Genomic DNA, 24021 nt, shown 5'->3' with positions numbered 1-24021 from the left:
GCCGGCTCGTCGCGGCCGCCCAATCAGAGCGCTGTGGGGCCGAGCGGGGCGGAGCCCGAGGCCGGGGCCGGGGGGTGGGGCCAGGGCGCCGAGTTGGAAGGCTGCGGGACCGAGAGGGCGGGCTCCCGGAGATTAGAAGCGGCCAATCAGGGCGCGCCGGCTTCCTCCGGAGCGCGGCGTGGGGCGTCGCCGCGGCCGCCGCGCGCGCCGGGGGCTGGTTAAGGCCATGAAACAAAAGAAACCCTGAGCCGGGAGCCGCTGCCACCTCCAGCAGCCCGCCCCGCCGCCGTCCCCACCCACCCACCTAGTTACCTGCCTCCGCCGCCTCGCCCGGCGCCGCCACCCCGCCCTCTCCGCTCCCCGGGCGGCCCTGGCGCTCCGCGGGCCCGCTCGCCGGCCGCGCCGCCTCCCCCGAGGAAAAGGTGTTTGCGCCGTGAGCGGGGCCCGGGCCCTGGGCGCCATGGGGCCCGCCGCCCGCCGCGCCTGACCCGGCCGCCGCCGCCGCCGCTGCCGCCGCCGCCGCCATTGACAGCGCGCTGCCGCGATGCCGAGCGGCAGCTCCGCGGCCCTGGCCCTGGCGGCGGCCCCGGCCCCCCTGCCGCAGCCGCCCCCGCCGCCGCCGCCGCCGCCGCCGCCGCTGCCGCTGCCGCCGCCCGCGGGCGGCCCGGAGCGCGAGGGGGACGGGCGCCTGCTGCGGGAGCGCCTGGCCGCGCTAGGCCTCGACGAGTCCGGCCCGGCCGAGCCCGGCGCGCCGACGCTCCGGGCCGCGGCGGCGGCGGCGGCGGCGGCAGCGGCGGCGGCGGCGGCAGCGGCGGCGGCGGCGCAGCAGCAGCAGAAGCAGCAGCAGCAGCAGAAGCAGCAGCAGCAGCAGGGCCAGGCCCGGCGGGCGGCCGGGCTGTCTCCGGAGGAGCGGGCTCCGCCCGGCCGGCACGGGGCCCCGGAGGCGCTGGAGCTGGAGCTGGAGGAGGACGAGGAGGAGGAGGAGGAGGAGGAGGGGGAGGAAGCGGAGCTGGACGGAGACCTGCTGGAGGAGGAGGAGGAGCTGGAAGAGGCCGACGAGGAGGACCGGTCGTCGCTGCTGCTGCTGTCGCCCCCCGCGGCCGCCGCCTCCCAGACCCAGCCGCTGCCCGGCGGCTCCCTGGGTTCGGTGCTGCTGCCCGCCGCCGGCTTCGATGCCCGGGAGGCGGCCGCGGCGGCCGCGGCAGCGGGGGTGCTCTACGGAGGGGACGATGCCCAGGGCATGATGGCGGCGATGCTGTCCCACGCCTACGGCCCCGGCGGCTGCGGGGCGGCAGCGGCGGCGGCGGCGGCGGCGGCGGCGGCCCTGAACGGGGAGCAGGCGGCTCTGCTCCGGAGGAAGAGCGTCAACACCACCGAGTGCGTCCCGGTGCCCAGCTCCGAGCACGTCGCCGAGATTGTCGGTCGCCAGGGTGAGTTGGCGGGGAGGGTGGGTCCAGCAGGAGGGCATGCATCCCCCCCCCATCCTCCATCCCAGCCCCCCTCCCACTAAGCCCACCACTAAGCCCCGGGCGTGGGTAGGGAGACCAGAGACTCATGCCCCGGGAGGAAACCACGAACCCGGCGTGTCCTCCAAGCCCACCGTGTGAAAGGGGTCCTGGAGGAACTGGGAGTTGCCGGGGTGAGCAGATGGGTCACCTTGCAAAAAAAAAAAAAAAAGAACCAAAGAAAAAAAAAACCTCAACCCCCAAACCCGATGCGCCCGTCCTTGTGCGTGCAGAAAGGTGTTGAGTTTCTCGAGCCATCCTCTCCCGGCCCTGTTCACTTGTCTCGGGTTGTATTCGTGGAACACCGGGCTGGCCTCGCTCCAAAAACCTCAGTGTTGTGGTAAAAGGTCGGCTCGGTTGTGGAGTCGCTGGCAGTGCACGGGAAAGCTTCGAGCCTGCAGAGCTGAAGCTTCCCTCTGCAGCAGCCTGTCCCCAGCAAGAAACGGACCGAAAACGGGGCCTCGGAGCAAGAGTTCCTTGGCCAGGGACGGGGATGAGCCCCCGCCACCCTCCGCTGTTCCGAAACTTCGCCGGCGAAGAGCAGCCGAACTTGCTGATGCTCTCACGGTGCCCCTTCGACACCTTTTATTGAACGCTCCAAGAGGCCAACGGGGGCTCTCCTGGAACGCCTGGGGGGGTGAGCCCGGGGACGGGAACGGAGTTAAGGAACTTTATGCTTGGGTACAGTTTTCCGTGCATTCGCCTCTTCACTTGCTCGCACACCAGCACCGCAGACAGACTCCTCCCACAGCGTTCAGACAAAGGACCTAGGTCTCAGATTCCAGGAGTAGATCTGGGAAGGTGGGGGAAGGGGATGCCCAAAGTACTTCTGTATCCGACATTTTTGGGGAAGGCCCTGTGTTCCTCAAGGAGCTTTTGTCCCTTGATGAAAGGGGGGAAATGCTACCTGGAGCGGCCTTCCCTGCAGTTGAGCTTGGGGCGGGTGGATGCCTGGATCTTCCGTTAGGTTGAGAGCATTGTTGGGGTCAAATAAAGAGAAATGATGGCGCTGCTTGCTTAAATGATCTCATCTTTCCCAAGTGGTCTAAAGTACACGTAAATAAGAGGTCTCGTGGAAAGGGTGGTTTCAGATGTCAGCTGGCTCATTTCTTACTTCAAAAATTTAATAAAAACTCATCAGAATCTGAATAGAGCTGATTAATTTCACACTGCAGGCCGGTGGTTTTGATTTTTTTTTTCCTTCTAACTAGGATTTTAATAATATCATCTTGTGGAGTCACAATAGGGACTATGCTTATTTCAGACAGCTTTTGGGGTAGTACTAAAGATTCTGTTTAAAGCTGGAGCCATACAAGTACAAATTTGTTTTTGTGGTCTGTAAATAAGGTTCATGTGCCTTTGTTTGTTTTTGCAATACTTAGTATAACCCAGGAGAGACCTATGTTTTATCTTAAATAGATCAAAACAGTAACGTTTTCGTTTTCATTTATGTAGCCAGAAAATGTTGACCACTTAGGAATATCAAGGAATCTCTGGGTATCAGTCTTATGTTTTGCCAGTGAATTTATTATGGCATTGGAAATAGGTTAATTCACACAAATTTGCTGCCCTTAAGAATTGAAGAGTTTAATAGACAGTGGAATAGCAATGGCACTGTGGTGTGTCAGTAAGTTTTAGATGTATGAGAACATCAACCAAACCTTGAAAGGCCTGTGAAGAACTTGCTAGGACTTTAACGAATGGAGATGAAGGGAAGAAAGAGTGAGGAACAGAGTGAAGGAAGTGTGGGGGGAAATCTCCAGGTGTGATTGTAGAGGTGTGTGAGGGCACTTAGGCTCTATGAAGGGGAGCGGCCGAAAATGACTTGGAGGAAGGTTTGTGTTCTGGCCAGGGTCTGAAAACCTTTCCCACTGTGCTGGGCAGCCAGGTCTCAGCAGTTGCTTGGGTCTGCCCATGGCGTGACAGGGTAACAAAGGAACAGAACATTTACGTGCTAGTTCTATTTAAGGGACAGGATAGCAGTAAGGGTAAACTTTGATTCTTTGTGTTATGCTGTTTAAAGGACCCTTAAGAGGTCAGAGAGATAGCTTCGCAGTCAGGGTGGTAGTGAACCACCTTTCACATAGCCAAGCTGGTTCAATCTTCAGCATCCCCTAGCACTGCCAGGAAAGAGTAAGCTCTGAGTACCACTGGGTGTGGCCCAGAAGCCAATACATGAAAAGAACCTTAATTGCACAAACTTTTGTCTTACTCCAAATCCATTATCTGGAAGGAAACTGGATCCCAAGTTTTTTTTATGCCATCTTTTTAAATTATAGGAAATAAGATAAAGTTCCAGTTTTCCTTTTTAAGGGCTGTGCTTTTAAGTGTGAATCCATTTGCCTTAGAAGATGAAGACAAATTGCTGGTTTTCTTTTTTGAGCTTAATATTTGTCTAGAGTTGACAGTACACTGTCATGTTCAATCTTATGAGCCTAAAGTGTTGGCCTTTTCCTGTTTGAACTGTTCATCTAATGGACCATTGACCCTTTGACACTCAGCAGCTGTAATTCCCCACGCCTTTGGAGAGCTAGGTGACTTCTAATATTTGCATCCTTTTCCAGTGTGATAAATTCCCCATGGGAGAGTACCTGTTCTATCTTCCCCTGAGTGCAGCGGGGCCAATCATTTAATTTGCATGTTTGCTTTGGATCAGTTAAATTTCATCCTTAAGAATTACACATCTTGTTCATTACCTGAAGTCATGATTTTCTGTCTGGCATCTCTTAATTAGTTTCAGAAATAATTATGTCACAGATGGAGGCATTTATGACTTCAGCTCTGAAATTCTGAGTTTTGTAGACTAGCAGCTCATGTAATGTCTTTCCAAACAGCATCCACTGCTTTCAGTAATGATGAAAGTTGGCATGGCAGTGTTGACTGCAAATTTATACTTCCCAGTAGCCTATGATTGTTTGCAAATGTTAAATTGTGTGTGTGTGTATATATATATATATGTATATATTAGTTCAGGCACTGGTTTATAATAGTGTTACTGTCTCAGGAATATAGGGCTGCTCGCCACACCCACCATCCAGTATCCACATCCCTTGACCACTGTCTCTAGGCTCCCCTCATCCCCCTGACCCCACCCTCCACTTAGCTAACTCAATTCTATTGGTCTTCCCAGAGAAGATCTAACTTTAATTTGGGGGCTACACCTGTGGTGCTGAACTCCAGGGTCATATGCAGTGCCAGGAATCAACCCAGGACTCCTGTGTGCAAGCAGGTATCCTAGCCCTTTAGCTGCCTCTCTAGACCCAAGACCTAACCTTTTTGTTGGTTTGATTTCCACCCATACGTGACTGTGCATGAGGCTTACTGCTGCCTCTGCACTCAGATCAGACCTGGTTTCGCTCTGAGAATTGCACCTGGGTCCACTGGGTGCCAGGCAAGCTCCTCCTTAGACGTTGTATAATCTTCCAAGCCCCAAGCCCTAACATTTTAAAAAAAAAATAGAATACCTGCAAGACATTCAGGATAGTCGGTTGGAGTTTTAACTGACTAGTGAGGTCTAGGAACTTTCCCCAATCTGTCAGGCAATTGATTATGCAGAGTAAAAGTGAGTTACAGGACTGGAGAGCTAGCACATTAGATAAGGCGTTTGCCTTCGTGTGGCAGACCAGAGCTCATTCCCAGCATCCCATGTGGTTCCCAGAACCCTGCTCTGAGTAAGCCCTGAGCAACTCCAGATGTAGCCTGAAAACCAAGAGAAAAAAAAAATTAGAACTTTACCTCTTCACCCATTATATAACTAATATTAAATTGTGTTACTCTTTATATGATAAATGTTTCATATTACTGGGTAAGGTTATTGTGGATTTTCAACTTTTTTTTTTTTTTTTTTGTGGGAGCACACTCAAGTTGTGCTCAGGGCTTGATGGTGCTACTCGGACCATTGTGGCTTCAAGGAATTAAACCCAGGTCCAGCAAGAGAAGGCAGGTGCCTTACCTGCTGTAATATCTCTCAGACTCCTGCAGCTACTTCATGACTTTGTTGATGTGTGTCCTGTTCTAGCCTCATAGTCTGAAAAAACGATCTATAGCTTTTTTAAAACTGTGTCCTATCCAAAGAATTTAAGCTGGGGCTGGAGAGATAATATAGCAGGTAAGGTACTTGCCAGGAGTTAGCCCTGAGCACTTTGGGGTGTGGCCAAAAGAAAGAGGAGGGATGGCAAAAAATAATTAAGCTTATTTAAGAATATGTATGCTGACGTACATTTAAAAAACGTAAAATTGGGGAGGCGCTGGAGAGAGATGATAGTATAGTGGTAGGGCACTTGCCTTGCACGTGGCCTACCCAAGTTTGATCCCCAGCATCCCATATGGTCCCCTGGGCCCCACCAGGAGCAATTCCTGAGCACAGTGCCAGAAGTAACCCCTGAGCATCATTAGGTGTGGTCAAAAATAAAAACATAACCAAAAAGTATATATTTTCAAGAATAAGGTAGAATGGAAGTTAAAGGGTCTCCCTTTATACTCCACTGTATTTTTTTGCATCCTATTTTGGCTTTTATAACCTTCTTTGAAAATCTTTGAGTTACTTTTACTCCATCGCTAGAGACCCTTATGTATTGTGTGTATTGTCACATTTAAAAAATCTGAAAGTTAAATTATTGCCCTAAATGACAGCTTTTCCTAAGGTTTTTTGGGGTGGAACCACTCTACAAGATCTAACACAGCTGAAATTGAAAGTTCTTGTATGTTTGGCCAGATGAGAAAATTAGATTTTGCTGTAGATGAATTCCTACTTAAGAAATGCACATTTCATGAGGAGAAACCATTTCAGAACAATGCTAAATAAAGCACAGTGGGTTTTTTCTTCTGTGGCAGAGGAGAGTTACTGGCCTCTTTCCCAGGTACTGTGAGGTGCCTTAGTGCTGCTGTCATCGTGGTAGGCAGCTGCTCCACTTTACAGGTATAGAGAAAAGGCAGTTTGTTCAAATAATGGGACTTGGCTGTAGACCTGTTGTTGGGCATCAAAGATAAGGTTCTTTGTTTATAGTTCGGGGGCCACACCCTATGGTGCACGGAGCTACTCCTGGGTCACTGCTGGGGGAGTGTGGGGGTGAGGTTGGGGGATGGACTGGTTTCCAGTGTTGGGGGTGGAGCTCAGGAATCACAGACAGATTAGTCCACAATAGAAAGTGCGATGACACTACAACCCCGAATACTTAGACTGCAGTTTTAGTGTGTCTAAGAATTGATAATAATGGTTCAAAAAGGCTTTTGGGTGTGGCACCTGGTGCCCAGGGCTTGCTCTGGCACTCCTCGTGCTTGGAGGACCCTACGGGCTGCAGGGGGTTGGCACCTGCAAGGCAGATACCTTGCCAGGCGTACTGTCTCTCGGGGTCCCCTAGTCAGTTTGTCTGTGTATAAAACTGGCTTTAAAAATTAAATACTGCAAAATTGCTAGACTTTAAGGTATAAATTTGATACTAATTTGTGTTAGTTTTGGGACTACCGGGAAGAGTTCAGCTATTATAGTTGTTTTGCCAGTGGGTGGAGAAATCTGCCTTTTCTTCCTGCTTTATTCAGCTAATGAACTATGATGATTCACTTTGGAGGAAGTGGAAAATAAAGTGGTAATTCAGGGGTGAATTTTGTACCCCCAGGTTACCGACAACCTAAATATGATCCAGCAAGTTTAGTATTTGAGAACTGTTACTCTCTTAAGAGATTTCTATTCAAAAAAATTTCTCACCATGTCTGTAGACTATAACTCTAGATAGTTCTTACACTTTAAAATTTCAAGAAACGGTAGCATTTTAGGTACGAGATGCTTAAAATATTGTGGATTTTATTTTTAACGTTTAATATTTGTACAAGTTGAACTGTTTTTGCCTTAAGCTGAAAACTTTAGAATTTATCTTTTAATAGAAATATTAAAAGCACATTATAAACTAGCCCAAATTATTTTTAAGACCTTCATTTCAACTGTGTTATACAGGAAGAACCAGTAATCAGAAATTGAAATTCCTGAATTTTGAATACTTTGCCATTAATTTTCACTTGTGTTTTTGGCAAGTCAATTAAATTCCCTAGGCTTCAAATTCCTATGTAGTTAGCATAATCTTATCTATTTAGTATTTTCAGAGACTCTGGACAACATGAAAAAGTGGACATTGAAATTGTGTTACGCACACAGCTATTGTTAACTCTGAAATTAATTTGAACTGCTCTTTAATTTCATACTTTTTCTTGACTTTAGTGGTAAGTTCTTCTGTGATAGAGCCAACTGATGTCTGACTTCCAAATGCTGTTAGGCACTTCTCTCCACATTGACTAAATCATACTGTGATAACAGAACCCTGACATTGCAATATTAAAACAACAAAGCATTATTATTTACAGGGACTCTTTTTTTCAGTCATTCAGGGTCACAGGCTAACCCCCTTCTCAACTATTGATTGCTCTTTCCCGTGCTAGAGGCATGAGAGAAGAGGCATTGTATACTCTGGATTTTAAATATTACACCAGAAGTCATAATTTTATATTGTTCATTTTTTTTCACTAATCAGCAAATCATCTGGCCACACCTAACTTCAGGACAAGAAAATTTATTGCAGCAATATTGTCCACAGGAGAGAGAGGAATACTGGTGATTATTAGGCAGCTATGATGATTAACTTACATTTTCGATTACGTATTACTATAAATTTTTTAATTAAATTATTTAGGCTCTGAACAAAAAGAAATAGAAGTATGTGCAGTATTTTTAAAAGGTTCTTTAGGAAGCTAAAACTAGATGATACATAGTCTTTTTAAACCCCATTTATTGTCAGGTAATTTAAAGATCGTATTTTATTAAACTGCATCTTAGTGATTCCCAATAACTTGGTTCCCAAACAACTACAACTTAGTAATAAGGTGCTGGAGAGATAGTATAACAACGAGGGCACTTGCCTTGCATGCCACCAATCCAGGTTCAGTCCTCAGCATCCCATATGGTCTTCTGAGCACTGCCAGAATTCCCGAATACATAGAGCCTGGAATAACCCCTGAGCACCACCAGGTATGGCCAGCACCCCACCACCACCACCAAGTTAGTATCACTTGGTTCTATCACAAAATACAAGAACTTACATTAAAATCAAGAAAAAGTATGAAATTAATCATAATTTGGGGGTTTACTCTTAGCTTTTTTTGCCAGACTAATGTTAGGATTATGCCGTCCCAGCTCTGCTAAATTGATTGTGTGCACAGCCTAATGCTGTTTTAATAATTTAAATCTTTATTCTCTGCCTGGTTTGAAGAATTCAAGTTGCACTGCACATGTGAGAACCTTTCACATCAGTGCTTGGGATTTAAGAACAATTCGTGTGAGCCTTGTTGCCTTTGTCTAGTCAGCAAAAACTACATTGTATGTAGGAAAGCCTGGTTTGACCGCTTGTGAAATTTTTTTTCCCACTTTACACATTGTGGTTTACAGAGTTGTTCAGGGTGCATTTTTACAGGCTCGCAATATTCCGACATCAATCCCATCACCAATATGACCTTCCCTCCATCATTGTCCCCACTTTTCCAACCACCCCTCAAGCCTGGCCCCTTAGCATGCCCAAAATAATTTATTTTATCTTGCTTATTACTACGACATGATTAATGCAATTACAAAAAAAAAACCCTAAGTAAAAGGAAATTTGTGGAAAGTGTTAAAATTGCATCACCAATAGTGAGACTACGATAATGAATCCTTTAATGAAAAGTGCAGGTGTAGGAGTAAAGAGTACAGGGTTAAGGCACTTGCCTGGGATTTGATCCCTGGCAACCACGTACTGTGCCCAGAGCACCCCCAGGAGTGATCCCTGTTCACAGAGCTGGTAGTATAGCTCGTGTCCTGCCTGGTGTGGCCCAAAAGGAGGGAGGAAGGGACGATGCTGCAGGTGTAACTGAAGAGAAGCGTAGCGTAGTAGGTATCAGAGAGAGGAAGAAGGGGAGATGGTATTCGTCCAGGCAGCTAAAATGTCTCCCCAAAAGCTATTGATGCAGCCATTTGGATTTTGATTTGACAATTTTTTCACTCTTTCCCCTGCCGTTTTCCCCTTGCCTTTGGCTTAAGCTCTACCTTTTTGCAAGTATTATTTAGTATACTTTAGGAAACGACATTGAACTTGAAGTTAGAAAAGAGTTCCATAGATGTGTGGATAAAGAGAGACTTGTTTCTCTCCCGCCCCGCCCTGCTCCCTTTTTGTGGTAAGAAAAAAGTTTGAGAAGCTATTAATAAAAATTCACTGTATAATTTAAGATATATGGATAAGGGCTGGAGATACAATACAGTGAGTAAGGTTCTTGCCTTGCATATGGCTGATCCAGGTTCAATCTCCTGAGCACAGCTAGGTGTGGCCCTAAAACAAAAAAACAAAGGAAACCCAAAGAAGGATAAGTAGTGACTTCAGAATTCTTAAAAAGCAAGAAGAATATGATTGTAGATAAGTCATTTATGAATTGTAAGAATTATAAATTATTTTTGTTGCTAGAACTCATCTCTAAGCAAATGATAATTGATGTCAAGAATTGTGATTTTTATCATGTTTTTTCTAAGGTATGTTATTAAGTGGTCTAAAAAGTATATTTTTTCACACTTACAATGGGGGTGTGGAGGATCACACCTGGCAGACTCAGGACCGTATGTGGTGCAGGGGATCAAACCTGGATTGGCTGTGTGCAAAGCAAACACCCTTCCTGCTGCATTATTGCTATGGCCCCTATACCCTCAATTTAAAAAAATCAGAACCTTTAAAATGTATTTCCTGGTAAAGAGCTATGCAAGTTTAAGAAGAGAATTACTTACAAATTAATCTGATTCCATTATCACAAGCTGAGGAAAAGCTAAGGTTTCTATTAACATTCTCTAAAAACAGTGAACCTAATTTAAACATCCCTGGTAGGTAAATTGTGTGGCTTTTTCAGCCCTGCTTTACATCCTTTTCTTGGTATTTCAGTAATTAGTGAAAGGCCTAATATGAGTCTTTTCATTAAATATTTCAATTTCTTGTCTGAGTAGAAAGGGAGCAAAGGATGTATTTTCAGTACAATTTGCCTCAGTTTTAAAAATACCTGGTCTGTGCAGGGAAGTCATCCTGTACTCTTAGGACAGGTTGAAAGCATGCTGTGCTTTGGAGTAGGTAGGTTCCAGTTCTAAGTTTCAGTTTTGTAATGAGATTGACCTACACGATCCTCTTGTAGCTCTCTGACATCCTAGAATCTGCCCGAAAAGATCTTCTAAGCTCATGTAAAACAAAGCAAGATTTCTGCTGCCAGTTGATTGCCTTCAATACGCTACCTTCCAGTTTTGTCTAAAATTTATAATATCCTTATGTATTTCCACAATCTGAATATGTTTTACCTTTAGAAAACCAGTGACCAAGGGGCCGTAGAGAATAATGCTTCCAGCAGGGCATTTGCCTTGTGCATAGCTTCCGATCCCCACAGCTCATATGGTCGCAGCCTGCCTGGAGTGAGCCCCGAGCACTGGCAGGTGTGGCCCCCAAACCAGTAATAATAATAATAGGGGTATAAGAGTTTCAAACACTAACAAAAAAAATCAATATAAAAAAATAGCATCAGGTTGTGGGCTGTGGGTGTAACACTGGTGGAAGGGGGTGTGGTGATAGAATATTGCATGCATGAAACCTCTTATTTACATTGTAAAAACACACTGCCTAAAATAAAACAGACCAGGATCTGCTGAATATGTACATGTACGAAATCCTTTTAGTGCTTTACTTGGATACAGAAGTAGGGTAGAAATAAGTCATTGTCTTTAAACTCTGTGTGGTTTTTTGCTTTTTGGGTCATTCCTGGTGATGCACAGGAGTTAATTCTGGCTCTGCACTCAGGAATTACTCCTGACGGTGCTCAGGGGACCATATGGGATGCTGGGAATCGAACCTGGGTCGGCCGCATGCAAGGCAAACGCCCTACCCACTGTACTGTCATTCCAGCCCCTGTCTTTGAATTCTTAATGTCAATAAAGTTACCTGAATTATAATTAGGTACTTAAATACTAAAGGTAAAGGTAAAGGCCCTCCCGTTGATCATCGATTTGCTCGAGCGGGCCCAGTAACGTCTCCATTGGAGACTTTGTTGTTACTGTGTCTGGCATATCAAATACTCTCAGTAGCTTGCCGGGCTCTCCGAGAGGGGCGGAGGAATCGAACTCGGGTCGGCCATGTTGGCCGCTTGTAAGGCGAACGCCCTACCCGCTGTGCTATCGCTCCAGCCCAAGAGAAACATAAAAGAGCACAAATAAATAAATACACACTTCATAGTCATGTCGGTAACAGCTCATGACTGTTACCGCTGGACTAGAGCTGTTACCGACTGGATTCCACGGGATGTCAAAAGACCGCGTGGCCGCCCACCTACCAGATGGTCAGACTTCTTCCTCAAGATCATGAACGATCTAAGGTAAAAAACACTTGACGCCATTTTAGTTTCAATATTCTGATAATTAGGGTTTTCGTCTAGTCTTTGAGTCAGTCAACTTCAAGTTATTTAGAGGTTTTGTTTTTAAAAAAGTACAGTTGGTGCTATTTGAGTTAAGATGGTAGATATCTGTAAGATTACTGATAATAAGCAATTTTAAAAATCACATAAATGAAGCTATTTGAAATACTTCTGGTAATGGTGGCTAAAGTAAAACAGTATTCTTTACCAAAAAGAAATTGAGAACTACAAAAGACATTTAAAACCTTAGGAAGGAAAGAAAGCTGTTTTGGGGGTGTTGGAGCAATGGTAGAATGGGTAACCTTGCATGTTACTGATTGAACCCAGGTTCAATCCTCAGCATTCCATATGGTTCCCCGAGCATCTCCAGGAATAATTCCTGAGTTCAGAGCCAGGAATAACCGCTGAGCATTGGTATGGCCAACAAACAGAAAAGCAAAAGTTACTATTCCTGTATTGTGCATGTAGCAGTATACTGCTAATCTTAGTACTTTATGTGTTGGGTTAAATTGTGTGCAGGTTAAATTGTGTGCAAGAGAATTGTGTGCAATTCTCTTACTGTGATTTAGTTACTAATGACCTTTGAAAACTAATACTGAAACTGAGTTCTTTTAAAGTGAAGCTTTTAATAGAATATCTGTCTAGACTTTTCCAAGAAGAAAAGGACATTATTTTACATGAAACCATTCAGATGACCTCCCTCTCTCCATCTTAAAACATCCTGGGTCTGATAGCTGACTTTCCAGCTGGGAGATCGTGAGCGATTCAGTTAAGCTCTTTCCTACTTTTTCCTAAATCACACTATTATGGTTAAATGGGATTCTGTCTGAGAGAGCTTTGAAAACTGAAGACTCTATTACAAATATTTTTTCAAAGCCAATCCCAGTTTTCCAGCTCTTGGACTCAGTTTACTGATAAAATAGAGAATAGAAAGGGGTTGGGGAGCCATTAGGAAGTTCATGTTATCCATTAAGCCCCAGAAAAGGTCCGAGCTGCATGCTAGAGGCCTGGGCCACCCCTCTTAGGTACTAGCCCTGAGCAACACCGGGTGTGGCCCAGAAACAAATGTTCTCTTTTACTGAGCACCTAATAAAATGCTAGGCACTGTAATAAGTTTTTAAATACATTGCATTGACTCCTTGCAGCAACCAAGTGAGTATCTTTAATTGTAGTTTCTCATCTATCAAAAAGATTTCGGGGCTGGAGCAAGAGTACAGCAGGCAGGGTCACTTGCCATGTACCAGGTCAAGGTCGACCCGATTTCGTTCCATGCACTACATGGGAAGCCCAGAGCACTGCTGGGTATGACCCAGAAAGAAAAGGGAAAAGATTTCACAACTTACTGACCTCGTTTGAGTTTCAGAAGATGGTTCGTGATGATTTATCCAAAGTCTTATGTTTTAACCAACACTTGGCCCAAGTCTCTTGAAGAAACGATGACTAGATGTGTATATGGTAGTATCTGATCATCCTAAACTTTCAAACTTAAAAAGAGGCAAGTGAGGGGTCACAAATAATAAACTTTGGAAAGGACCTAAAGATTGAGTGGCCTAGGTAACATTGAAGCTACGTCTAGTGATAGATCAAGCCTAGCCTTGCAGCTAATCAGTTGTTTGTTCCTTGTGTTGTTTCCTTGAACCTTGGATGTTGGAAAATTCTTTGTTGTTGGGGGGCCACACCTTGCTGTGCTGAGGAATTACTCCTGGCTCTGTACTCAAGGATCATCCTAGCAGGGCTGGAAGCGGAGTTGGGATCATGTGGTGTGCTTGAGATTAAAGCAGGGTCAGCCACATGCAAGGCAAGTGCCCTGTCCGCTGAGTACAGGAGATTCATGTGTATAATGAGTATACCTGTGAGGCCAGAGAGAGTGAGTACAGGGGTTAAGGCAGTAGGATTGCATGCAGGTGCCCCTGATTTGATACAAGGTACCACAGAAAGTCTCTGGGGGCACTGCTGAGTGTGGACCCCAAACCGAAAAGCAAAAAACTTCGACACCTAAAATTCCATCTTTCCAGTAAGGTCATATTACTCAAGTGGTTACTGAGTGACCACTCAGATGATGTGAAGGAGAGAGAGGTAGTATTAAAGGACTTTTTCAGGTTACTTAGGGAACTTACTTACCTGAACTGAGGTAGGAGCAGAAAGGCATGTTTAGAAGGTGATAAATTCTGGAAGAAAGTAAATTGTAGCCTCTTAATAAGGTGGGTTTGAGGAACACATTTTTAAAAAAAATTTAGTTATGCTTTGGGGGCAGGGCTTGGGGTGGAAACATCCGAAATGTGATGGGAAGGTGTAATGGTGGTGGGATTGGTGTTTGAATATTAAATGTAGTTATCGTGAACAACTTTAACAGTAAAATTTAAAATTTTATTAGTGAATTATAAAGTTACAAAGTTATTCATGATTGAGTGTCAGGCATTTAATAACAGGTCAAACTTTTTTTTAAGGTAAAAAGATATGCTCTGGGAGTTTTACCCCCTCATTATTATTAGCTGTGTATATGTGTCTTAAGGTTTGTAGGGTTTAAGCTTAAATCTTTTTTTTTTTAAATAGGTGAGCAACTAATTTATGGAATGAATCAAGAATAGAAGGAAGTTAATTTCTGCAAAACAAACTTTTTTTTTTTCCAAAAAAAACACACAACTTTAACATTTGAGATTCTTTCTTTAAAAATCCATGTTCTGGCTAACGCAGGTTTGATCCCAGGCACCACATAGGTTCCTCCAAGGCCACCAGAATGGCCCTGACAACGTGAGCATGGCCCCCAAACAAAGCGGGTTACCTGTTTGTACCTGGAAGCTAGGCTTTAAGGTCCCTTGTCTGACAGTAAAACCGTCCTCCTCCCCGTCCACCTTCCCCTGCCAGCCTGCCTCCTGGTCCTGAAGGCAGCTGCTTCCTCACTGCCACCTTGGACCTCTGGTCCCAGCTTTGGCTCTTGCTCCCTTTTCCCACCTGTCCTTTCCCTCGGCTCTCCTTCCCATCTAGCAAAACCACTGTCTTGTAGGCCGTGAGCGCCTTGAAGGGCTTCTTTTGTCCACTTTCCTTTTAGCCTTAAGACGCCTTGTGGCGTCCCCACTGCTTTGTGCACCTGCCTTCAATCGTGCATGTATCTTGTTTCCGTGTTCCTCGCATCCTTCGTAGAGTGTAGACTGAGAGCAGAAGTTACGGTAGCTCCTTTCCATTGCCTGGAAATGAACACTGTTAACTTTGTGGGGGATGCAGCTTTTGAGGGGTAAATTCGAGCTTTAGGCAGTGCTTTTTCCTTACAGTTAGAAAATATTGTTGAACCCCAGGGGAGGTTCGGCTGGGATCAGCTAGGTAAAGCCTTAGGACAGGCAGAGGCAGCTTTTACTGCAGCTTCCTCTGTGAAGCCCATTCCCTCTCTGAATACCCTGACTTTGTTACATTTCTCCTCATCACCTTTTAAAATATTCCTGTCATTGGGAGCTTTAGATTTTCACGAGCCAGATACTTTGCTTCATGTTTTTGTGGTTTTATTATTTTTTTTCTTTTTTTGGTGGTGAAGGGGGCATGGTTCTTGGCGATGCTCAGAACTTCTTGAAGAAGAATCACTTCTGTCGGTGGGTCTCAGGTGTGTGGGGGGATTATAGAGGTTTCTAGAATCGAAGCTGCTTTGGCCTCGTACAAGGCAAGTACCTTACTTTACTGTCTCTGCAGCCTCGAAAGGTAAATAATTGGAAGAAATAAAAAGATAGTGTGGCATGCAGACTGTGTACCCTTCTCCCCTGAAGATACCGACAGCCATAATTCCCCAGAAAACAGTTGGGCTCAAAGTGTTACTGACTTGGCAGAAGAGGTTTTGCAGCTGAAGACTGTGGACCTTAACAGGGCAGAGCTGTCCGAGATTGTCTGGTGAACCCAGGGTTAATCCTTAAAGGTAGAAATTCTTCCCCAACTGGGTCAATAAAAATAGGAGAGAGATCTGTTGGAACCTGGAGAAGGGCTTACTTTCCATTGCTGGGTCTGAAGATGTAGGAAAGGCGGGGCCAGGGGCAGTTTAGAAACTGGGGCTGGCCCTCAACTGACAGTCTGGCCAGAGAGCGAGGTTCCGGTCCTGTAACTAAAGTCTGCCAGTAAGGTGGCGAGAGCAAGAAAATCAAATTCTAGAAGCATGTGTCATTGAAGCCCCTGTGTGTGGTCACTTGTTATGGCAACAATATAGAACTAAAGCAAAAGTAAAAAAACAAAATGATTCTCAACTTCAGTTGAGCTAATGGCAGTTCCATCTTAATATAGTGCTCTCTGCTGCAGGCAACTGCTGAATTTTAACTGAGCCCTCCAGAGCGTAGAGTACTGACTCAGAAGATAGTAGAGAGACAGCCAACATTTTTACTCTCTGTTCCCTAGTGATTGTGACATTCTTTTTTTTTTTTTTTAATTACAATTTTTTTTTCCTTTTATTTTATTTTTTTTAAAGTTGTAGATTTACAATTTTTTGTACTTTGGTTTCAATTATACAATGATCAGATACCCATCCCTCCACCAGTGCCCATTTTCCACCACCATGGATAATATCCCTCCCACCCCCATCCCCCATCCCCCTGTCTCTGTGGCAGGGCAATCCCCTGTGTTCTCTCTCTCCTTTTGGGTGTTGTGGTCTGCAAAAGAGGCATTGAGTGGCAAACATGTTCAGTCCATAGTCTACTTTCGACATGCATCTCCCCTCCTGGGAGGATCCTCCAAACATTCTTAAGGGCTGTAGGACTCTTATAGTAGTTACCTACTATATAACAATTTATCGCTAGCTTAGTGGTTTAAAGCAAGACAAACGTATTATCTTTCTGTAGGGCAGAAGACCCCCCAGCATCTGTCCGGAGATGATTCCCTGTCTCCATTCTTAGTGTGCTGAAATCAAGCTATTGGCCAGCACAGAATGTTTCATCTGGGATCTGGGTTCTCGGACAAGTTCCCTGGTTGTGTTTACCAGGTGCAGGATCAAAACTTCCACTTCCCTTCTAGCTCTCAGTTGCTCGAAGCTGTGGTGTTCCTTGCATGGGCTTTCTGTAGTCATGGATTGTTTGCTGCCTTCCAGGCTAGCCAGAGTATTTCTCTGCTGCTTTTGAGAGCAGCTGGAGAAAACTGCTTTTCGGATTTAGGATTAAGTCAGGTCCATGCAGGTAATCAGGATTATCTCCCTATTTTAACAGTTGCTTTAGACCCTGGCTGCTTAAACTGTGGTCTCCCCTCCAGGTAGGATCACATAATTGCATGTGGAAATCAAAAAAATTTGCAAAATACATTTATGACTTACCAGTTAATGCTTGCTTTGTATTATTTTATATACTTGGGGTCTCATAAAGTCTACCTATGATAAAAGATTAAGTGGAGAAAGTTTTAAGAGGCCTTGATTTATATCAGAATTCTGCATCTGGTTTTCTTGTTAATAAGTGTATCGGTTTCCATATTTATGAGACTGGAAAAGTGAATTTAATTAGGATTTGAACTTTTCTGTGATTCCCTTCACCACCACAGCATAGAACATTTTACATTATGATCCTCGTGCGCATATTTCACTGAAACAACTTGGAAAACTGTTCACATTTTTTTTTTCCAAAAATATTTGCCACTCTGGGTTGAGAAACACTAAGAACCCCCATCATCCCATTTCTTGTCTTCTTTCAATTCCGCTGGACTGTGGAGAGGGCTTCTGGCTCATCCTGGGCCAGCCTCTGGAGGGCGAGGCTCTCTGGTTCAGGAGAAGCAGGAGGAGCCTGGTTAGCCCAGGGAGTGGCGGGCCCGGGGTCTGGCTCCCAGTGACTGGTCTCAAGGGGAGGCAGGGACCCAGCACAGTGATTCAGAGAGGGAAAGTGTGCTCCTGCCTGCTGGAAAGGCAAATGAAAGACTTGAAGTTTTAGAAACATACCGGGTTCAATTCCCCCCCCCCCCCCCCCAAGTCCGGCAGGCTACCGAGAGTATCTCGCCCGCACGGCAAGCAAATCGATGAACAACGGGAGGATAGTGCTACTTCCAAATACAAATAAATCTGCAGCTATGGAAGTTACTAATACTGTCCTATTCCATATGAATAAGACAGGGAAGTTTCCTTGGCCCTGGAACAGAACTGAGATGATACCAAACAAAGGAGAAATGAGGTACCTGGAAGTACCAGGGGGCAGTGGAGGGGATGGTCTCGGGCTAGGGCTGGTGAGAAACTGCACCAAAACTAGAAAGCGTAACACGTGTGCAAACACGTGTCCTAGACTATAACAAATAAAACAGGCACTTTTTTAACATCAAGTTTTAAATGATGTGTTGTCTGATCTTCCAATTTTCTGTAGTATTTTCCTGCACTCAAAAGTTAAGTCAGTTTAATCTTATAGCTCGTTCATTGCAAATATAAACTTTATAGCAACAACCTTTTTATTATAAACTTTTAATGTTTTTTACAGTATCATAAATTCAACTAATTACAATTTCTCTGTAACCGTTAAGCTACCTGCCTTCGTGGTGTGCCCTTCTTAACTTGATTCAGTTTCCTCTTTTCAAGGACATCCTTACAGACTTGCTTTAGCGCACCCATTTAAATGAATAAACTAATAAACTTTCAAGTTAGAAAGGTATCTGGCTCCAAAGGTATTGTCTTCATGATAGGTACCTTAAGATTCAGCAGTGAGGGTGCAGCTATTCCTTTTAAGTTTTTACAGTGTATTGGAAAGGGAGCAGGATCATCATTTGTGGTTAAGTCCAAAAGTTAATAGTAGGTTGAGTAAAGTGTTGAATATGCGATAATTGAGGTTGGTCAGTTCCCTTTAACAAAATTGGATTAGCAGTAGGGGCCAGGATAGGGAAGTCTTGAAAGGCTAGGTAAGAAGCAAAAAAGAGACAATTTGAAAACAAAGCAGTATGCATTGGGAAGATAGTGTTCTTAGTCACCCACCAGTGCTTAAGGGCTGGTTAGGAAAGATGCAGAAACCAGTCCTGAGGGAGAGGAAACTTCACAGATAAGTGTCTGCATTACAAACCTAAGGGCTGGCTAGGAGCCTAGCCAACAAAGCTAGTGATGAGGAGGTAAGGGCAAAAAAAGCATTTAGTTTGGAGGCAAGGGGACATGGTTAGGGATTTAATGTGGTATAAGCACAGTGCAGAGTTTCAAAAGTGAGGGTGATAAAGAGAAAAATCAGAAGTAATCAGGGACAAGATAAACAAGGACCTTGTTTGCCTTTTCGCATGAACTTTAAAGTACCATATGCAAAGAAGTGATCTTGCCTACCTGTTCTTTATTTCAAAAGCATTTGACTGCAGGGACATAGGGAAAGGGTTGGAGTGGCCTAAAACTAGCCTCAGGGAAACTGGTGGAACTTTGCAGTTCACAAATTAGAGATAATGTGTATGTATAAAAGCTAGGTTTTTGTACTTAATTTATTGGAGGCAGAAAGAGATGGGGGAGCTTAGGAATAAGACCTGCTCAAATTATCTTGGACCAAACCTAGCTGCTTTATTTTGAGGAACTGGAAAGGTTGATATATTCAAGAGAACAGATGTAGTTAGGCAAGCTTCGTGTTGAGATCTTCGAAAAGTTTAACCTTAGAATTGTATGCCTTAGTGTTGAGTATTTGACATTTTAAATTACAGTTGGAGCTCTCTAATATCCTACAGTTGGCACTGGTAATGGATGATTCTCCAAAAGATTTTTAAGGTGGAGAATTAGGAATATACACATTTGTTTTAGATATATTTAACTTAAATGTACTTTGAATTTGGGGCCAGACCCTTTTGATGGTCCCACAGTCAGAGCCACATCTGATCCCCCCCCCCATATTGCTACATTCTCCAATATCCAATATGTATGTTTTAGCAAAAACTACAGTGTATGCACATACAATGCACACTGTTCTGTTAGTGTTAGTTAATGGGGTGGTGGGTTTTTTTTTGGTACCCCAGGATTTTATATTTGTCTTATCAGTACCTTTTAGTGATCAATTGAGCTTTCACAGAGGAAAAAGTAATGTGAAGTGATACTTAAATGATTAAGGAGAAGTCATTTGCAGAATTGTGGTGCCGTTGTCAGATATTAGATTCTTAGGCTAAAAGAATGCCACCCAACTTGCTTGCATGTGAGTGACCCAGTTCGGTTGCCTGCATCCCACATGGTCTCCCGAGTCCTCCAGGAGTGACCTCTGAAACAAAACATAAGGCACAAGTTTTGAAGTCAAGAGTATGTTGAATCCTGGCTTTGCAACTGACAAATGATGCCCTCCCCCCCCCCCCCCGCCCTGTATTTTACTTTCCTTAGCAATGAAAGATTAATATTCTGGTTCAAAGGGTTACTGTATGGATTAGTGAGACAGTAAATATTAAGGTTCTCTTGTATACAGTAATGGCTTTTCTTTGTCACCAATACACTGCATGGTAGTAAATTATCCGTGTTCAGAAAGCCACTAAAGTGTAATTCTGGTATATACTCCTGGTATAATCCTGCTCTGTGGAGTACTTGGTGCTTCATTTGCAATGTAATAACAAGAGGAAGAAAACTATAAAGCCTGGCCTTTGACTTGTCCACTCTCCCAGCAGAAGTCTCACTTCTTCCTAAATGAGAGTGACAGACATGCTGCCGGAGGGCCCGGGAGGGCTGATGAAGTGAGAAATGCCATACCATCAGCTAGTGGCACATTTTGATGTTGAAGAACAAACTGCCTTCCCCATAAGCAGCTGTTTAACTTGAAGATCCTTCTGTGATTTGTCTTTGAATTGTTGAACTGGACGTTGATTCTTACTAAAATTTTTTTTTATCCCCAACAGGTTGTAAAATAAAAGCGCTGAGAGCCAAGACAAACACGTATATCAAAACACCTGTTCGCGGTGAAGAGCCCATTTTTGTTGTCACTGGGCGGAAAGAAGATGTCGCCATGGCCAAACGGGAAATCCTCTCAGCTGCAGAGCACTTCTCCATGATTCGTGCATCTCGAAACAAAAATGGCCCAGCCCTGGGCGGGTTATCCTGCAGTCCGAATCTGCCTGGGCAAACCACCGTTCAAGTTAGGGTCCCCTATCGTGTGGTAGGATTAGTAGTTGGGCCCAAAGGTGCAACTATTAAAAGAATTCAGCAACAGACCCACACGTACATAGTAACTCCAAGCAGAGACAAAGAGCCTGTTTTTGAAGTGACCGGGATGCCCGAAAATGTTGACCGTGCACGAGAAGAAATAGAAATGCATATTGCCATGCGCACGGGGAACTATATCGAGCTCAATGAAGAGAATGATTTCCATTATAATGGTACAGACGTAAGCTTCGAAGGTGGCACCCTTGGCTCTGCATGGCTCTCCTCGAATCCTGTCCCTCCTAGCCGTGCAAGAATGATCTCTAATTATCGAAACGATAGCTCCAGTTCTCTGGGAAGTGGTTCCACAGATTCCTACTTTGGGAGCAGTAGGCTGGCTGACTTTAGTCCAACAAGCCCTTTTAGCACAGGAAACTTCTGGTTTGGAGACACACTCCCATCTGTGGGCTCCGAAGATCTTGCAGTTGATTCTCCTGCCTTTGACTCTTTACCAACGTCTGCTCAAACTATCTGGACTCCATTTGAACCAGTGAACCCACTCTCGGGCTTTGGGAGCGATCCCTCTGGTAACATGAAGACTCAGCGCAGAGGAAGTCAGCCATCTACTCCTCGTCTGTCTCCTACATTTCCTGAGAGCATCGACCACCCCCTTGCTCGGAGGGTTAGGAGCGACCCACCTAGTACAGGCAACCACGTCGGCCTTCCAATATACATCCCTGCTTTTTCTAATGGTACCAATAGTTACTCCTCTTCCAATGGTGGTTCCACCTCTAGCTCACCTCCAGAATCAAGACGAAAGCACGACTGTGTGATTTGCTTTGAGAATGAAGTTATTGCTGCCCTAGTTCCATGTGGCCACAACCTCTTCTGCATGGAATGTGCCAACAAGATCTGTGAAAAGAGAACGCCATCATGTCCAGTTTGCCAGACAGCTGTTACTCAGGCAATCCAAATTCACTCTTAACTATATATATATACATAAATACTATATCTCTATATGGACTCGTAAAGGCATGGGTATAATGGTACCCCCAGTAAACTTCCTAATGAATTCTTATGACTGTTATCAGGCTTTATTGGGATTAGGCTAAAGTTGTTAGTAAACTTATAAAAGGCTGCTATGGTAACACTAAACCTAAGTGGTCTCTTGTCTATTAGTTTGGTTTGAATTATTAATACTATCCTGTAGACCCAGAGACATAGCATGTATAAGAATTGCTAAAGCTGCAGTTCACCTTGGCTGAATGAAGATAACCGTAGGTTGTGTGCACCTATGAGGAAAGGAGGGTATACGTCTTAAGATTTCAAAATGACGGGTCCCTAAGCCTAACCACCTTAAGAGTTTATGGAGGGTACTTGGCATTACAGACGATTCAGACACTTCCAGTGCTGCCTTCTTTACACTGCCAGTTTTGACAAAACAGGTTTGTTTTTTATTTTACAACAACTTATGCCTAATTCTGCAGGATTGCAAGTAACTTTTTAATGCATTGTGATTACTCACTGGTAATAATAGGGCTGATGGCAGTTTACTTGATCATTGGTTAAAATTTGGGACAAAAACTGCTACATTGACCTTCATCTCGCCCAGAGTACTCCAGGCTGGTGTAATCAGTGGATCGGGAATGCAATTGTGTCTGTTGTGAATTCTTACCCATTGCCTCCCTCTGGGAATGTGGAAACGGCCACCTGGGTTTTTCCCATTTCAGGAAGGGCTTTGGGATACACCTGTATTGGCTCATAATTAAGGATGCGAACATTCCATTCGTTAGTCTGATCAAGCTATTGATTAATTTTTAGACTATAGATCAAAATGTGAAACATTTTATGTTCAATCCATATTTGTCTTGCACATTATAAATATATTTTTATTTTTTAGTAATTTGGGGGAGGGGTGGGAGAGAGGGGATCATAATGCCCTAAGCATAATTCACAAAAGCAGCTGTGACAACGTCCTCCAATCAGTTTACTTCATTTCAAAACCATTTTCCAATCACAAGGATAGATTTCTTTAAGATACACTTTTACATTTCACCTGTGGATGTCTATATTTTCATCCTCAGTAAGTTCCCAAATCTGTGCTGGTATTGAACGGACAAAACATTATACTGGTGGGTTTTTCTACTAATTATTTTTTGAAACGTTATTTTCCCAACACAAGAGCTTTTTTTCTCAGTATAACAAAAATTGAAATCCTATGTGTATTGAATAGTAAATAGACAAATTTTATTTTTTATTTCCACTTGAAGAGTTACATTTCGTATAAAAGTTTACAAATAACGGTTTTTATTTTGATTTTTTCAGTATAAAAAAAAAGTTGCCTTGATGGCATATTATGATGTAATGCTACTTGCTTGTAGGATAGTTAAATGTCAGTATTGAAACCTAATCTTTAGCTGCCGTCTTGTAGATATGAACGAATGTTCACCCAGCATGTATTTTGTATTTTGTTGCATTGTACACTGCAACTAATAAGCCAAGGAATCGACATATATTAGGTGCGTGTACTGTTTCTAAAAAAACCACAAACTAAGAATGATAAATTATCAATATAGTTTAGTATTTGCTAATTTTACTACACTCTTTTGTTATGTATATGTAGGGAAGTCATAGGGATTATAAATTCAATTTGAGTAAAGTTTAAAACCATATATTTTATGATAAAGGGCCTTTAACTTAAGATGGCCAAAGCACTGATATTATATATTTGCTGTAAAGAGAATTATAAGAGTTTTATTTTTCTGATATTAAAAGTTACTTAATAAAGACTTGTTTCCATTAACTTGAATGTATTCTCCTTGGTGTTTTTCATGTAATTATTACTTTAGACCAGACAGGAGCTCCTCCTCCCTGCTAGCGCCTGTGTTCGTTCTTGCCGTGATTCCATTCCTGTGTTATGTATTGGTGTTGAATGTGTCACTCATGCTTCTGTGCAAATTTATTGTTTTCTTTAGAGGCAGTGTGTCACGGTAAAATTAGAGAGCTAGTCTTAGGTGTAGTTGCACGTTTTTGGAGCTGACCACAAATCATCATCATGGGCTCAAT

General features: G+C 44.0%; 1 protein-coding gene across 1 annotated transcript; it reads left to right on the top strand.

Moving 5' to 3' along the window:
- On the top strand, window positions 1-23764 carry MEX3C (mex-3 RNA binding family member C). The gene is made up of 3 exons (XM_056138008.1): window positions 1-793; window positions 869-1430; window positions 20715-23764. Exons 1-3 carry the CDS (start codon window positions 545-547, stop codon window positions 21938-21940), a joined length of 2037 nt encoding a protein of 678 aa, XP_055993983.1. The 5' UTR covers window positions 1-544; the 3' UTR covers window positions 21941-23764.
- The last annotated feature ends 257 nt before the right edge of the window (window positions 23765-24021 follow it).

This window comes from Sorex fumeus, unplaced genomic scaffold (assembly GCF_029834395.1).
Source record: "Sorex fumeus unplaced genomic scaffold, SorFum_2.1 ptg000128l, whole genome shotgun sequence".
NCBI classification, from domain to species: Eukaryota; Metazoa; Chordata; class Mammalia; order Eulipotyphla; family Soricidae; genus Sorex; species Sorex fumeus.
This window is presented reverse-complemented; position numbering and strand designations above follow the sequence as displayed.